At 39.1% G+C, this 15900-nt stretch overlaps 1 protein-coding gene across 1 annotated transcript in view; it reads left to right on the top strand.

Moving 5' to 3' along the window:
• RRAS2 (RAS related 2) overlaps positions 1–10294 on the top strand; it is a 47912-nt gene extending 37618 nt beyond the window's left edge. The window contains exons 4-6 of the mRNA XM_064513062.1: positions 60–168; positions 8280–8398; positions 8845–10294. Of these exons, the coding sequence (XP_064369132.1) occupies positions 60–168; positions 8280–8398; positions 8845–8932 (316 nt within the window). The 3' untranslated portion in view covers positions 8933–10294. The remainder of the gene's footprint in view (positions 1–59; positions 169–8279; positions 8399–8844) is intronic.
• Positions 10295–15900: the final 5606 nt, after the last annotated feature.

Genomic DNA, 15900 nt, shown 5'->3' with positions numbered 1-15900 from the left:
CTGCAGAGCTTGAGAATCTATGAATTAGTAGACCGATACTCTACTTTGTTCTTTTACAGTTTTGAAGAAATCTATAAATTTCAGCGGCAAATTCTTAGAGTGAAAGACCGTGATGAATTTCCTATGATTCTAGTTGGTAATAAAGCAGATCTGGACCATCAAAGACAGGTAAGCAATTTGCTATCGATTACTGCTTACTTTATTCTAGAAACTTCACAGGTTTCCCCCCGCCCCCCAAAACAGAGTGGAAACAAGAAAAAAATGAATAAATGATGTTATAGTAACTAATCACAATGCAAGAAACACAACTAATGCTCACTTTCTATTCTTGAATAATCTTAGAAGTGTGATGGCATTCCACATACCACAGATCTTCTATCTGACTCACTGGGGTGATGTTGAGACCAGATCTATTCACATATGGAGTTGAGAGCTTTCTGTCATGACTTGATTACTCAGGCATGAACGTGTCTAATTCCTCTGTTGTGTTACTCACCATAGTACGCTATGCCAAGCAGAGCACATTCCAGCACTAGCTCGGATGATTATGGGACTGCACTGATGTTGCTTTTATTGTTCCCTGCTGTTATGTGTAAGTGAGTAGTCACTGGTTGTTTTTTTTCTGTTAGGCTATTTAAATTCTGCATAATTGACTTAAAGCTTTTGAAGTTGGAGGTACAATGACAGAATTTATTCCTTATTTAAACGGCTTAAAATTAAGATTTTGAAATTAGTAGATTTCAGTCTTTCACCTAGCTGTAAGAGAACTTAAAAGACTTGGTTTAGAATGGTTTAAAGGAGGAACTTAAATTTGTTTTCCCTATTTACACTTTCAATTTTCATGCACCAAATTGCTGATTTGAGCTGAAATGAAAATAACCTTAATACGTCAGCAGAAAAGGATCAGTTGTCAAACTATTTCTTTTTTTAATGAAAGCAAACTAACTAAGAGTTACTAAAATTGCAATTATTCTGAGAGTTTCACAAGGAAAACACAGCTTTGAATAATAAGAAATTCCCAGATTTGGTCACCAAGAAAATGTGACTTAGTTTCTGTCCACAAGTATTCACCTCAGTTTTGTTCTTTGCTAAATAGAATCTTTTCTCTGTCAAGAACCAGTTGCTGGAACAAGATGAAATAAGGCCTGAAATAAACACATTAAGAGATCAGTGGTTTTAGTGCTTTTTTTTTTTTTTGCACTGTTGTTGAAAGAGTTTGAGTACTACCTGAAGTCTTCAGTACAAAAAAATTCCCTCTGATGATACTCCCTTGGCTGTCACAGCCTCTTAACCCCAGATGTAAGAAGGTCATTTAAAAAACTAAAACCTGTGTTGAAAGATACTATGTGGAAAGAAGTTTCACATTTACCTCACTACATTCATCTGAAGTAATCTCAAATGGTCAGACATGCACAGAACCCTCTAGCCTGTCCCTGAGACAAAAGTGAAACTCGTTCACACTTTAATTACTGTTATTCCCTATCAAAATTCCTGGATTTAACCATGCAGGTCCTGGAAAATAATGTACTTTATTTAATACGTGCTGACAAGACATCAGCATGTGAACCATGTAGGTGAAACTAAACTGTTCTGCATTGAAGCAAACTAATTACTGAAGGACAAATACCCAAATAGTGGGAGGGAAATAGCATCATCTCTGTCAATCAGTCCCTGATCCTCAAGGATTCCTGCAAATGTAGATTGTAATCCTGTAGATCCATTTCTAGAAAGAGCTATGAATTGTGTTCTCTTTCCTCCATCTTTCTAACGTTATTATACAGCCTATAACTTACCTGTTTCTCCTTTAAAGAAAGAGGTGTCTATCACTTGTTCTCCTACCACAGTATCCTCTGTACTCATTCCCTAGCTGCTGTTTCAGACGGTGATGGCCTGATTCAAATGTAAGCTCAACGCAGCAATATTCAGATTGTTTAACTCTGAAGTTTTGCTGCTTACAACTTCTGGTGTGTATAGGTGAAATAGTACTTCTAGGTTTTCTGAAATAGCTTGGTACATGTTTTTAACTTTGATACACATGTGTACATGCACTTCCCTCCTTCACGTGGTACAGTTCAGCTGGTGTTAAGTCAATCTGAAGGAATGGTTGTGAGATGCTGAGCTGACATAATACATATGCAAAAGGGAGAGGTTCCCCTCTGTCTTGCCTCCCCTCCCTTTTGTCTTCACATTCTCACACTTGTGTTTGCTGGCCATAGCACTCATCTGAGGCATTTTGAGTTGAATCATCTCTGTAGACTAGGAGGAGAAACAAACAAGCTGGGATGACTTTTTCATACTTTAGTGAGTTAAATCAGCTCACAGAAAGGTTGAGTGCCAGAGCTCGAAGCATGGGAAGGGGTGGGACTGTGGCTAGGAGCAGAGCAGGGAGGAGCTGGGGTGGGGGGAGAGAGTGAGACCTCGCCTTTTGGCAGCAGCAGCACTTAGATGTTATCAGCTGGTGTGAAACATCAGCCAGAGCCTCTGCTCCCATCACTAGGGCTGTTCCTGCTCCATCATGTGAACTCTAGATGCAGATGTCTGTGCAGCAAGCTGGATCAGCTTGTTGATCTGGCTGAAAACTAGTACTGCCACTGCACTTCCCCAAATATGGGAAAACTTCAGCTGGACAAGCGGCGCCCTGGCTGCCTGTGAGCGGGGACATGCAGGGCAGGTCTGGCGAAGAGGCAAGAGTGTCCATTGAGCGAGTCCTCCCTCAGCTGGGATGGGAGCTCTGGGGGGAGTGCGAAGAGCGAAGTGTCTCCAGGCTGTAACTTTTACAGGCAAAAAGAGAGGTGCTGATCTTCTAAACTTTCCCGTTTTCAGTCTGCTGGTCTGTCAGGCCTCGCCTGAGTTACTCCATAAATCTGAATAATCAGACTAGAGTGCAATACTGCAGTCCTTTTTCTTGCCTGTTGATTCTGAAGTTGTAAGAGTCATCTTATTCTTTTAGACTTGTATAATCACAAATATATGCTTTTCAGCTTCAGAATTTATAAGTAGTATTTTCAGAATTCAAGAAGTTGAGTATAAGTGATGTTTAGAACATAACTACCCCCACCAGGCATCTGCTTTCTGTTTTTGAAAGCTAGGAGGCAAATCAGTGAAATAGCTGAGCAACATGTGCTGCCTATGAGAACATAAAACTAAGTGAGAGTAACTTACTGTTTGTTTTGATCAGCAAATGACACTCGGTAGAACTAACGCACAAATCTTCCTGGAGCTTGAGAGAGTTAAATGCATCATAATGTGCTTTGGATGTCTCAGGGGTCTGACCACACCTTTATGCGAGTAACTGTATTTTGTAGCTGTACAAACTACAGAGTGCTATCATTATGCTACTATAAGTTTGGAAGCAAATTATGTGTAACTAATAATCCTGGTGTGGTGGCAACTGCTTCTCAGCACATACTTGAACTGCCTCGAGCTGCTGAAGTAATGGAAAGTACATGGAGTTATAATGTGGTCTTGATGAAACAGTAGTGCTGTAGTCAAGGTGTATCCTCAGATAGTGGTGGCTTTAATATGCTGAAGGTTACCTTGCAGTGTGTGTGGAGGGTTTTGTTTGTTTTCGTTGAGGAAGAGAGATGAAATAGGAAGTATACCACAGTAATAATTATGTAGCTATATGGACTTAAGCAAACTGGTTGCAATTCTGTCTCCTGTGTAGTAGGGAAGGGAAAGTCCTGAATATTTGCACACGTTGAGTTGACAAAAAAGATTTGCAAGAGGATGTGCAAGCATTAGTCTTTAGGATTTCCTCAAAGGGTAAAGAATGAAGTTACTGGTATTTCCAGATTTCCCCAGTCAGTCACAGGTTGGTGATTGTGAGGCTGAGATTAAAGCACCATATCTCTTGTCGCTCTTCCCTTGAAGTAAATGCAGTGTAGCAGTTGGTCTCTTAAATGGGTTAACTCAGTACAACTTGAACAGCGCTGGATTTTTCTACAGTAGCCAATTCAATGGAGCACCTGATGTTCCAGCTGTAACCGCCACTACCGGAGGAGTAGGCTTGTCAGTGCAGGATATGTATGATTTTTTGAAGATAACTGCTAGATAAACTGAGTCAAGTCTGATCATTCCCCAGATGGCAGGGTTTCAAGGAAAATCCAGGCTGTAACAGGAAAGTGCTTGAATCTGATTAAATGCTAGTTTTTCCTTTGGCATCACTACTGAACAACTAAAATGGCATAGTGCTAAGATCTTGTGTGTTACTGGATATCTTTAGCGCAAGGATTTAAAGCGAGGTCCTTGTGACTTCAGTTTATGCCTAGATAGATGATCAGCAAAGCTGACCCCAGGCAAACAGTCTCGTGGTTTGACCTTAATCAGCCTCAGCTAGAGGCTCCTTCCAGGGGGTGGATGGGTGCAGGGCCCTGGGTGGTGGCCTGCCTTAACGCGTTAGCATTTAGCTTTGGGCATTCTCTTCGCTGTGAACTCTGTGTGAAAGTGTGATAATAACTTCTTGAGGTACTAGCTTTTGCTTAAGAGAAAAATGGCTTAATGCATACGATATTTTTAACTGGCAAATCCAGAGCAATTTCTTATAGTCTTTTGAGTATTTCCTCTAGTACTGTTGAAATGGGGGTCAGCAGAACCGTTATTTAAAAATTTCTGAAAAGTATACTAATATAGTTAACTTCTATCTTCTCTTTAAGGGTGGGAATGGCCCCAGGCAATGATGCTTCTGTTATCACAGACAGAATATCTTTTCATGCTTTCCCATGGTTCGCCTGATTTCTAGAAAACTATAATTTTAGCTGTGTAGACAACAAGTAATCAGTCATTTGGTGCAATATTTGAATACAGCAAGTCAGTCTGAATACCTATCAGTGCTGCATAACCACAATCTGTCTGCACTAATGTGACTTTTTAAATGAGAACACAGCCAAAATACAATTTCTGAGTAAGGAAATGCGCTGCAGAAATGCATTGTGTTGGCCAACTTTGAGCAAGAGCTAGCAGCATCTATGGGTGGGCTGGTGAGGCAAAAAATCAAGATGACAGATCTGCTTCTTGGGAATGATGGAGCTGTCCGCAGGAACAGAAAAGCGTGTCTGGGTAGGGAGCGCTGTAGACGGACCATGGGGAAGGTGAAGGAGATCCCTGTTGAACTTAAGGAAGCGCTTAGTGGTCGCTTTCCGATGCGAGTACAGTGTGGCCCTTAGCTATGTGATTATGGAGGCAGAATATGCATGCAGTGGTGAAGTCAGGCAGCCTTGTAGAGGCTGTTCTTCAGGTACAGAAATGAATAGCAACTTCAGAAATGAATCCATTTCTGACACTTCTCAGATACCATAGTGAAGAGGGAGGGCAATGTAGGATGCCTAGGGGAATATGTTCACAGGATTCTTCATGCAAATGTTCAAATGAAAGCTGTTTCAGTAAGAAAGATTGTTACTTGTGCAGTGAGGTTTTCCATGTTTGTCTTGCTCATTTACCTCATCTGTTCTGGTGCTTAGTTTGAGAAACGCTCACCAAATGCTGAGCAGCTTAAGTGAATGGTATCTGAAAGCAGACAATGAATTATCTGAAAACAAAGAATAAGCATCATAAGTGATTCCTATTCATGTTCATCCTTACACTTACCAAAAGGAAGAGATTTTCACTTCAGGGCGCACGCGCGTGCAGGCACAGAAAATCTGTGTACATCTGTCAGAATAAAATACGGTGTTCTTTGAAGAAAAAGTATACTATTTATATTTTGCTAATGATCTTTAATAAGCACCCTTACCATCCTTACTGAAAAGTCTGCCATGGCACAGGGTTGTCTTGCTTGAGGAGGGAGAAGGGGATGTGAAGATGTAAATTTACATTTTTGTTTTCAAGTATTTTCTATGTTTGTACTTGCTATGTTTCCCTCAGCTTTAAAAATGGGACTGGTATGCTCTGGCCTTTAATTTACTGCTTTGGCATTGCAAACACTAGTGTAGTGTTCCCAACTAAAACTTTTTTCGGACTGATTTTGTTGAGGTCGCTAAGATTGACCATAAACTATTTGACAGGACACTTGTAAAATCAGACAAAATGATGAAAACATTATTTGGATTTAAGCAATTATAGGTGTTCAAGCAAATGTGATAAGGACTCTATTGCTGTGTCTATAGCATTTTAAAAGCAGAACATTGTGGAAATATAACTTAACTTTATTACAGTGTAATAAAATTGCATCCCCTGCAGCTGCATTTGTTTTGTACTTACATCATGTCTTAGATGCAATAATAGGGAAGGTGGTAATCATGTACATTTAAAGACTGGGTTCACTTTCTTTTCAGAACGATATATTCCTTCCCATTTACTTCTTTTTATTACACTTGAATCTGTCGGTTTAAAGCATGGATATGGAAATTTTTGCACAACCAAATTCCTTACTTTTCTTCATCCCTGCATAAACTACTGCAGCCCCAGAAACTATTTTTGTCTGGTCAATGAGGCAAAGATGCATAAAAAGTTCTGAAAGTTGTGATACAAATTTCAGGGGACTCTGCATTATCATTGACTTGCTGGAAAATAGATACGAATATTTCTCAAAACGCAGCTTTCATAGGATTTGGAAAAAGGACATTCAACATCTGGGATTGGAGGGGAAGATTGAAATTCATTTTATCCAGCTAGTGGAGCAAAACTCTTGAGTATTATTCAGTTTTCAGACACTGGTGGAGAATTAAGGGATCCCAGTCGTTTTACGTTTTGTGCCCTGAAGCTCCAGTAAGATCATAGTAGTTGATCTCAGGTTGTTTTGTTTTGTTTGTTTGCTTGTTTTAAGGCTCCACCAAATGGTAATAATCCTGAAATAAATGTAGAGTTTAGCAAGTGTTTGAGAACTGCTGATGCATCCCAAGTCACTCCAGCTACTGTCACAAGGTGCCGCGGGCTCCTTGTGGAGCTTCATGAAGGTTTGGTGGGGGCTGCTCTCTATTTGAGTACAGTTTAAGTGGGGGTGCCAGTGGCACAGGAATTGAGCAAATTGAGGTGCCTTACTTGAAGACTCTCAGGTCACATGTATAGGTGTGAGAAAAATATTTTGCAAGCTGAGATGTACTGTGGTGAATGTTCCCAGCAATGTGTTTTTTGTTTGTTAGCTTTTTGTTTTTCTTAATTTCCATGTTTTCTCTGCGTAGCTTGTTAATGGAAGTGAATATCTGACTGCCTTTTCAAAAAACAAAGAAGTTTGGATTTTTGTTCTGCTGGTATCAGTGCTGTACACGCCTCCTTGACAGCATTTTCCTGTGAAAGCGGTGTGGTCTTTGACATTTCTTCCTCTAGCCACTGCCTTGCCAAGATATGTTGCTGCTTCCTTTTATCACTAAAAGCTGCCCTTTCCTCCTTGTTGCTGTGGCCGAACTTCCCGTTGGAGCCTTGCTCGTGTATTGTGCTGCTCAGGGTAGCCTTCTGTTGGCTGACCTCGCTACTCTCTACGTCGTCCTGGAATAGGCAGCGATCTTCTTCGGTTTCGCTCTGCGACCAGCCTGCTCCTCTCTCCTATAATGCTCCACTAGAGTCCTGCCTTCCACTTCATCCTTTTAAATTTTATACCGACTTCTGGTATAATGACAGAATCCTCTGGAAATGATGACATTCTCACTCTTTATCTCCCTTTCCTCTCTTGTCCCAGGGAGACAAGAGGTAGATAGGATTTCTTTAATGTCCCTAAACGTGGAGATTTCAGGGGTATCTCTTGTAATTCAAGCTGTACTTAAAAATGTCTGTCTTCATAACTTTTTGCTGTGTCATAAACAGATTTCTTATGACCTCTATAAAGAGTCAGAGGCTAAACATCACTTTTTAAAGTAGTAATCTCTTTTTTTTTTTTTCTCCAGGAATGGCTGGGACAGGGAGAGGGTGAATTTAGCAATTAGTATCCACAGCTGTGTTAGTAATCTGGGAGATTTTGTTTGACTGAAGTGCTTGCTCTGAGCAGGAATGAGGGTCTCTTGGCTGCTTTTGAAGGAAAACTTAGTCTTGTTACTGCAGAACTGAAGTGAAGGGGAGGGATCTGCAGTCAAGGAAATTCCTTAAAAGGGTCAGTCTTGATCTATTGCAGACACTTTTTGGAAAAGTCTTTGCTTGCATTTGAAATGATGTCTTTAGTGGATCTGTTTTCCACTTTTATTATGTGGATGGTGCAGAAACTGTTCTGTGACCAAATACTATTTACTGTATTAAAGTGCAACACAGCATTATTGTTTGAGGGAAGTAGACTTTTACTGTGTGTTTGCAGTGTCTGCTGATCTGAATCTGTCTGCTGAACCCTTGAGCTTAATGGTTGATTTGTGTTACAGGTGACACAAGAGGAAGGTCAGCAACTAGCACGACAGCTTAAAGTAACATACATGGAAGCCTCAGCAAAAATCAGATTGAATGTAGACCAAGCTTTTCATGAACTTGTCAGAGTTATAAGGTAGTGTAACTCAAGTCTGAAAAAGTTAATGTCCTTTCATTAATGGGTAGCTGCAGCAAATGTATGAGGGAGATCACTGAGAAAATTCTACCTTCTGTTTTCTGTAAACTTCAACCAGTGCTATCCATATGAGACGTTCCTATGTGTTAAGAAAAAAATGTGTGACTGTTATGTGGATTTGAAAGAGAGCTTTGCCTTAATTTCTTGCATTTTACTGATCATGCAGTAAGCAAACCTGATGAACTAAATCAGAGTATTGGCCTTCTGTAAAAAGTGGGATGTCTTTAAAAAAGTAAAACCAAAAAGCTGTCTCTCATTTAATCAATAGTTTGGATGCCAAAAGTAATTCCACCCTCTAGGGAGTGTAAAAATGATAACTTTTAATGCAGTATTTATTATTTAACTGAAAATATTCTTTGAATTTAATTTGAAATATTTATTTTCAGGAAATTTCAAGAACAGGAGTGCCCTCCATCACCAGAGCCAACACGGAAAGAAAAAGACAAGAAAGGCTGCCATTGTGTAATTTTCTAAGAATCCCAAGAACCAAGCTATCAACTGCCAGATTATTTTTTCTTTCCATCTTTTTACATCACTTCCGGTATTGGTCTAGCCTTATATGTGCATGTCCTAAAAGTGGTCACCAGAATAGCCTTAGTCCAAGAAGCTGGCAGAATAGTTCTTAAAGAAGACTCGGTCATCTTGGGGCAGACTTCAAAACAAAACACTAAGGCTGCTTCTTTAATACCACAGTTCCTTCCTTCTCTCCCTTAAGAGGTTGCACCTTGTGGAGTTTTATTCGCAAAGGAGATGAAACAAAACCGTGTAGGACAAGGTGTTGAAGTCATGCATAAGTTGTTTCTTGTGAATTAATTTATTTTTACGTCTGACATTTCATTAGCTATTACAAAGACCTATATTGAAGTATAGAGTATACTTTTAAAAAGGGGTGGATTGGCTTTTTGCCCTCAGTTAAATTAGACTTGAGTATTCAGCTAGCCTTAAGAAACCTACACTGCATTTCATTGTCAGCAAAAATGTTCATCTCTTGTTTATGCTGCAGTTTTATTTCAGTGGCCAAAACAGTCTACTGTATTTATTTTATGAATCCAGAGCAGCTACAGGATGATTGCTACTACTCTTAGAATATGGCCAAATACCTGAGCTCATTCTGGATTGAGGCATTTCAGCTTGTTATGAAATTTCACATCGTTGTTTGAAAAAAAATTAATGTGTCTTCCTTTGTATTTCTGGGTAAGGGATTGAGGAAAACTTAAAATTGTAGCTGTTTTTGTTTTATGTGATATAAAAATGAATTTGATCTTTCCATTGTCAGAGATGATTAAATGTTTTTGCTATATACTTTTATACATTATTTTCTTATCAAACTAGTTAACAAGTATTTTTATATGTTTGTAAGCAAATATGCTTTCACAGCATAACTTGTGTATATGTAAAGATGAGTATTTAATTCTCACAGTTCACTTTTAACTGACAAAATGTGAGATTTGCCAAACTGTGGTAAACTTCTCCTTACTGTTCTGGTTATGCCCAAGAATGGCCAATTATGTGCCTGCCCAACACACCCATAGAGTAAAATCTAGTGTTGTGTTTTAATCAATTTCAATATCCCTTACTAAAGACTGACCATTATGTGAATTATTAAACTGTAAGACTTTTAACCGATTGTTTAGTTAAACTGTGGATGGTTGTTTAATTTGAGTTCTGTGGATTGTGTTTAAACAATTCAAGAATATGTTCCCTGATATTGAAATACGGAGTGGTATTGCACAGCTGTCACCTTACTGAATGTGTCCAACAGTTCTTTGAAACTTGATTATTAAGCAAACCCTTGTATAACTTCAGGTGCTAGAATTAAAGATGATCTAACCATTATCAGGAGGTAAGCATACTGCCTCTTTCTGCCTCTCTCTTCTAAAAACTTAATTTTTTGGGGTGGTGGGAAGATGGGGTGATGGAAGCTAGTTAGGAGACAAATATGCAAGTCTGTATGATCTTCCTTCATGCTTGAAAGCGGCTTGAAGCTTCCTCCTTGAGTGATGACTTAAAGTGCTGCTTTAGCCCTTAAAAAAAGGGGAGGGGGGCAAGCTCTGTTAATTGAATTTGTTATAGCCAATAAAAGCTGATATTTCTTTGACTTTAAAATATGTATGTAAAAAAAAAAAAAGGCCCAATTAACAATTCTTTTGTGTTTCAGGCTATGCTGACTATCAGTTGCTCTGCCATAAATCTGTAACTGTCTGCTGAGGAAACAGTGTTTAAACAAGTTCCAGTTACCTTCACTGTAGCAAAGCATTAATCCTAGAAGTAATGCTTGATGCATAGCGGAGGAATGTAAGTTTTTTAAGTAATTTAGATTAGGTTGTGAAATACTGCCTATGAGAGCTTAAGTAGCTTCCCTCCCCACATGGAATGCTATTGGTTGGCAAATGGCAAGTTATCATTTGAATAATATGTAGCAAAGTCAAAATAGAGGTTACAGTGGAAATACATTTGAGAGGTGGATTACATTCTTCCAGTCTAATGTAAGAAATTACAGACTGTAGCAAAGATCATGTGTTTTCTTGTCTTAAATATGTAAAGCTCCCTGGGATTAAGTCACTAAGTGTGGCGTTAGAATGAGTTAAGACAAAAAATTACAGCTTGCCTGTTGAGACTAAATTTGTAAGGTGCAGATATGCTTATTACTAATTTACATCATTTTTTTCATTCTTTTTTAACTGCTTGTTCACTCCTGATACTTTGATTTTTAAAATAAAAGGGTGATGCAAAAATTTTATTTTAAGATGTGACTCTTCATAGAGGAGGTGGAGAGCACCACACCCTTGCTTTTCCTCATGTGTAAAGCGTTACAGCTTTGAGGTGGTTGGTGCTAAGCAACCTACCCCTATCTACTGAGCCACGTTGTAACTTTTTAAACAAATTTAACAGAAATGGGACCACCAGGTGCTGCTGTGGCAGTCTGCTCAAAGTTTTTTAACCAGGACAAGATAGCCTCATGCACATGTTTTTAAGCCTTGTGCCGGAGAGGAATGTGTAGGGGAATCTTCATATGTGATATTATGGTCTCTTTTTGAGACTGGTTCATACATGCCAATTTAAGCAGCAGTTGCAGGTAGATGTTTCACCCAGGATGCAGGTCTCCAATCAAACAGTGGAGTTTGATGCAATACAGTAGTTAGTCCTACTGTCTGGATGTGTCACTCCTATGTAGCAGCAGTACATTCTTGTAACAAGTAGCCCTTTTTACTGCTGTTTAGCAAAAAACCCAAACTGTTCAGCTGCAGCCACTGAGGTAGAGAACAGATGGATATGAAATAATACAATATGTTTGAAGGAAGCATTTAGTAAAGTAATACCACATTTTGTGGCTCGTATTGGTGGTTTAGGTTGTCATGAGTCTAAACCAGCTTAAGACATCTCAAAGATCTGCTTTTCTGGTTGTTGTACCGAAAGATAATGATGAAAAATGGTGCTTTTGTCCCCAGAGCTCAACTTGCAAAGTGCAGTAGGGACCTTGTCAGGCTTCTCAAAAGTAGTAGCTCCAATCTATATGCCCTTGACTATTTGTGAGCTCACAATATGGCCACCTTGTCGTAGGCTCACATTTTTGCTGACATAACAACATACTTGAAGAGTTTCTTGAAACTTTATCTGGCAGAACAAATACTTAAAAATGTGTCACTTATGTTTGTAGTCACTTCTGTTCAAGGGAGTTCGAAGTTCAGGAGTTTGGGGTACTTAAAAAGTATTCGTGAATGACCTCTTGCTCCTCCTATAGCATAGAGGAAGGTCTGGATCTTTGTTTCCGAGCACAAAATAACCTGCCTCTTTCTGGAATCTCAAACTCCTGTGCCTATTACTTTTCTAGATGAGTAGAATTAACTTGCTCAACTTGCTCATAGGCAAAGCCTTTTTATACAATTGGTGGACTTTTGTGGGAAGCCTGGAAGCAGGGAAGAATGCTGCCCTGTAAGCACGTGCTGCTACTTTACACTTGCTCTGGTTAATATATTTGCCATATTTGCCCCATTTCCCTCTACCCCCTTCACCAACATAACTCTTTTGCATCTGTACTTGCATGCTAACTAAAATATAAAGGTGAAGATGTGAATTTTGAGAAGTACTCCATCACCTTCTGTAAAATCTGCTTTTTTTGGTGAAATGGCCTGTTAAGGTGAAGTAGAGCCACTGATATTGATGATTATTATAAATTTATTTGCTTGTGAAGAAGAGAGGAAAAAAAATTGAAGATGCAATGAGATTAGCTGCTATAAAATGGTTAATAAAGCAAAATATAAGTGGAAGTAGTTAGCACCTGCTAACATGAAAGAAAACTTTGACTTTATGCGTAGCTGTATGGTTAGTCATCATTGATTAAAATTCAGCTCTGGATTCAAACATAAAATTATCGGTTAACACTCTTCTGCTATCAGTTTGTGGCAACACTTCACTTACTGTATGGCTGTAGCCGTCATTGACTGGCCTTACCGCATAATCTTGTTACAAAGCTCTAATGAACTTATTTCCGACAGAAGACTCTTGATGTCAGTTACTAGCTAAGTGCTGCTGCAAACAGTTATCTGGGCTCATTATTTAGCAAGTTTGGCTGAAAAAGTTCAGGAATCTACTAAACAGTAGAAGTGAATGCGTGTGTTGGCTTAATTTAGGCATAGATTCTGGAAGCTGTTTACCCTTGCGTACCAAAATCGGGGCAGAAGAAGCACTCAAACGGAATTCAGAGAAAAAGGCAAGCTAGAATTCCAGAGGCACGGTCTTGTTTTGTGGGGGTTGACCAGCTCACCCACTTCAGAGAAGCAGTCTTTACCAAAACTTGAAGTCTTAAAGGTTTTTAAGATACACTCTTGCTCAGAGGATCCCAAATAGTAAGTGCAGTCCTTATCACTTTGTAAATACAGCTTTCCTGCCATACTTATCAAGTTGTATGGGAAAGCTGAATTCAAATTGTAAGCTTGAAGCAGGTTCTGAGCGGGGGTAGGTAGAAGTATGTTTAAGATCTTAAGCCCTGTGTTGTGTGGCACAGGTCCTAAGGCCAGAAAACTGTTAAAAGCCATTAATTGTGTGTGCTCTCTGTATTATGGTTTCTCTTACAGCTCTAGCAGTGGAAATAATTGGCTGAAAGCAGTCAGTTTTTGTTCTTAAACCTTTGTGGCTGTCCAGGCCACAGTCTCCCTGCTTTCCAGGCTTTTATTCAGGCTATATGAGGAACAGTAGGAAGAGTGGTAGGAAGTGGGAATGGTAAAAAATAGAAGGAGGAGGAAAATAATGTGGCTGCTTGCCTATTCTCCAGTCTGAGTATGCATAATCGATCAGGTATAGAAATGAGGATAGCTAGGACTGCCTTAGCAGCCTTTAGCTAGGAGGATAAAGTGCTTTAAATGAGATGAGGCAGATGTGGAAAAGGCCATGAATTAAACTAAGGAGAGCCTCATACCCAGAAGCAACACTCTGCAATTGCATGCTATGTCTGCTTTGTGTAGAAGGTAGCTACTAAAATGTTGCAGGAAGACAGTTGTTTTGGAGAGCTAGAGATTTTTTTTTTTTGTGGAATAAACATAAAGGGCAAATGAATGTCCCCCACAAAAACTAAGCTGGATTAATGCACATAGTATAACCCATGTTCCTGAGCCAGCCAGCAAGTAATGTGCAGAACTGAGCTCATTATCTTGCTGCTGGAAAGCAGGTACTAATCTTGAGCTGCATTTTATAGCTGTATCCTTTGAACTGTAGTACAGTACACAAGTATTTGGTATTTATTAATTTATAATGACATCTAGCACTTCATAAATTACTACACTTTTTTGAAATGCCTCTGACATATGGAAGTATTGTAGAGAGGGAGAGATTAACATGAAACAGTACCGGTACCGAAACTTTAAATAGAGGCCCTGATAAAGCCTCTTAGTTCCTTGCCTATTAGTCCTAGGCAGGAATTACTTTTAGGAACTAGAAAAAATTTTAATTTCATTTGAGCATGACTGCTGAACACCACTAGTATGGTATAGTTACATTACTCCTAGTGCCTTCTGTGTATCCCATGACAAACGTAAAAATGAACTTACTCCTATGGTATGAATACCTGCTTCTTTAAAAGTGTTTGGTGACTGTGCTCTGCTGCTTTTAGCAGCTGCCTGTAAAGGCTGGAGCTGCAGGGCGGCTTCCTCGTGGCTTTGAGTGGGCAGAGGGAGGTGCCGTCTCGATTCCTATTACCCTGGAGCGGGTCGATAATGAATTCTGAAAGAAAGGTGAAATACACATTAAACATTTTTATTGACAACCACAAGGTGTCAGTATTGGTAGGCATATATACATATTTAAAGACTCTTAAGTGCTGCTTTAACTCTGAGACCTTTGCTCAGACTTAGAGTGCTTATTTGTTCAGAGAGGGTAGGAATGAAATACACAAAACATAGCAAAGCCGTTGCTCTATAACTTTGCAGAGCCATGTGTCAGTGCTATTTCAGAGTATTTTGTTCTATGAACTGTATAAAATCTGGATGGTCAGTCGCTAGGGAAGATAGATTTATAAATAGTGTTTGTGAAAGCTGTTGTGAAGAGCAGGAAGGATGCTTGCAATCTAAAACATTAAATGCATGTTAAATTAAAATATAGTACAAAGTCATAATTTCTTCATGGGTTTCCAGACTTCCATAGTCACCTGCTATAGCAGGAGTACAGGAGACAAAACTAGCGATGTTTGTATATAACTAGTAACATGTACAGTTTGTACATAAAGTTATGTATAAATATGTGGTGATGAGCTAAAAAATAGATTTAAATAAGGATTACTGTTAGTATGAGAGAGATGTCAGTGGTCTAGGCACTAGTTCGGAAGTGTTTTTGAGGAGTGGGGAAAGCTTTTGAAACGTAGTACTGAGCTTTGAAAGTGAAAGCTAAATAATTCTAATGCTTCTTGTCCTTCCTACAGTAACTTTGAGGCAACACCTGCTTTAAAACAATAGTTTGTTTTACAATTTAAAACATAAAACGCCAGCATACTTCTCTATGCTAGCAAGTTGTAAAATCTGCTTATCCTTCATTACTTCAGGAAAGAATATCACATTCCTTAACTGGTGGCTTTCTAACTCATCTTGAATGGTATTCCTTCCGATCTGCTCCCTTACGTAATTTAGCCATTCTGTTCTTCAAGGTGATTTTTATTATTTACAAAATGGTCAAGTACCATGACGCAAGTAGAGTACCATACTGCCAATATTAACTGGTATGTCTTGTACTTACAAGTGCCTCCCTCAGTGATTCTGATAGCTGCTTTTTCAAGGTTTTAGATAGTACCGTTTTTCTGCAGTAACTTTTTGTTCCTTTCTAAACCACTTGTAAAATATCCATTCATCCATGGGAAGTAAAGGATGTGGGAACCATTTATTGATTTCTGAATTTTTTGGTACTTTTTTTGATCTTGCAGGTTTAAGCAGGTTGCACACTGAGGCTGCTCACTTCTC

The sequence above is a fragment of the Dromaius novaehollandiae genome, chromosome 5 (assembly GCF_036370855.1).
Source record: "Dromaius novaehollandiae isolate bDroNov1 chromosome 5, bDroNov1.hap1, whole genome shotgun sequence".
Classification (NCBI taxonomy): Eukaryota; Metazoa; Chordata; class Aves; order Casuariiformes; family Dromaiidae; genus Dromaius; species Dromaius novaehollandiae.
Note: the sequence above shows the minus strand (reverse complement) of the source record. Positions and strands in the feature narration are given on the sequence as shown.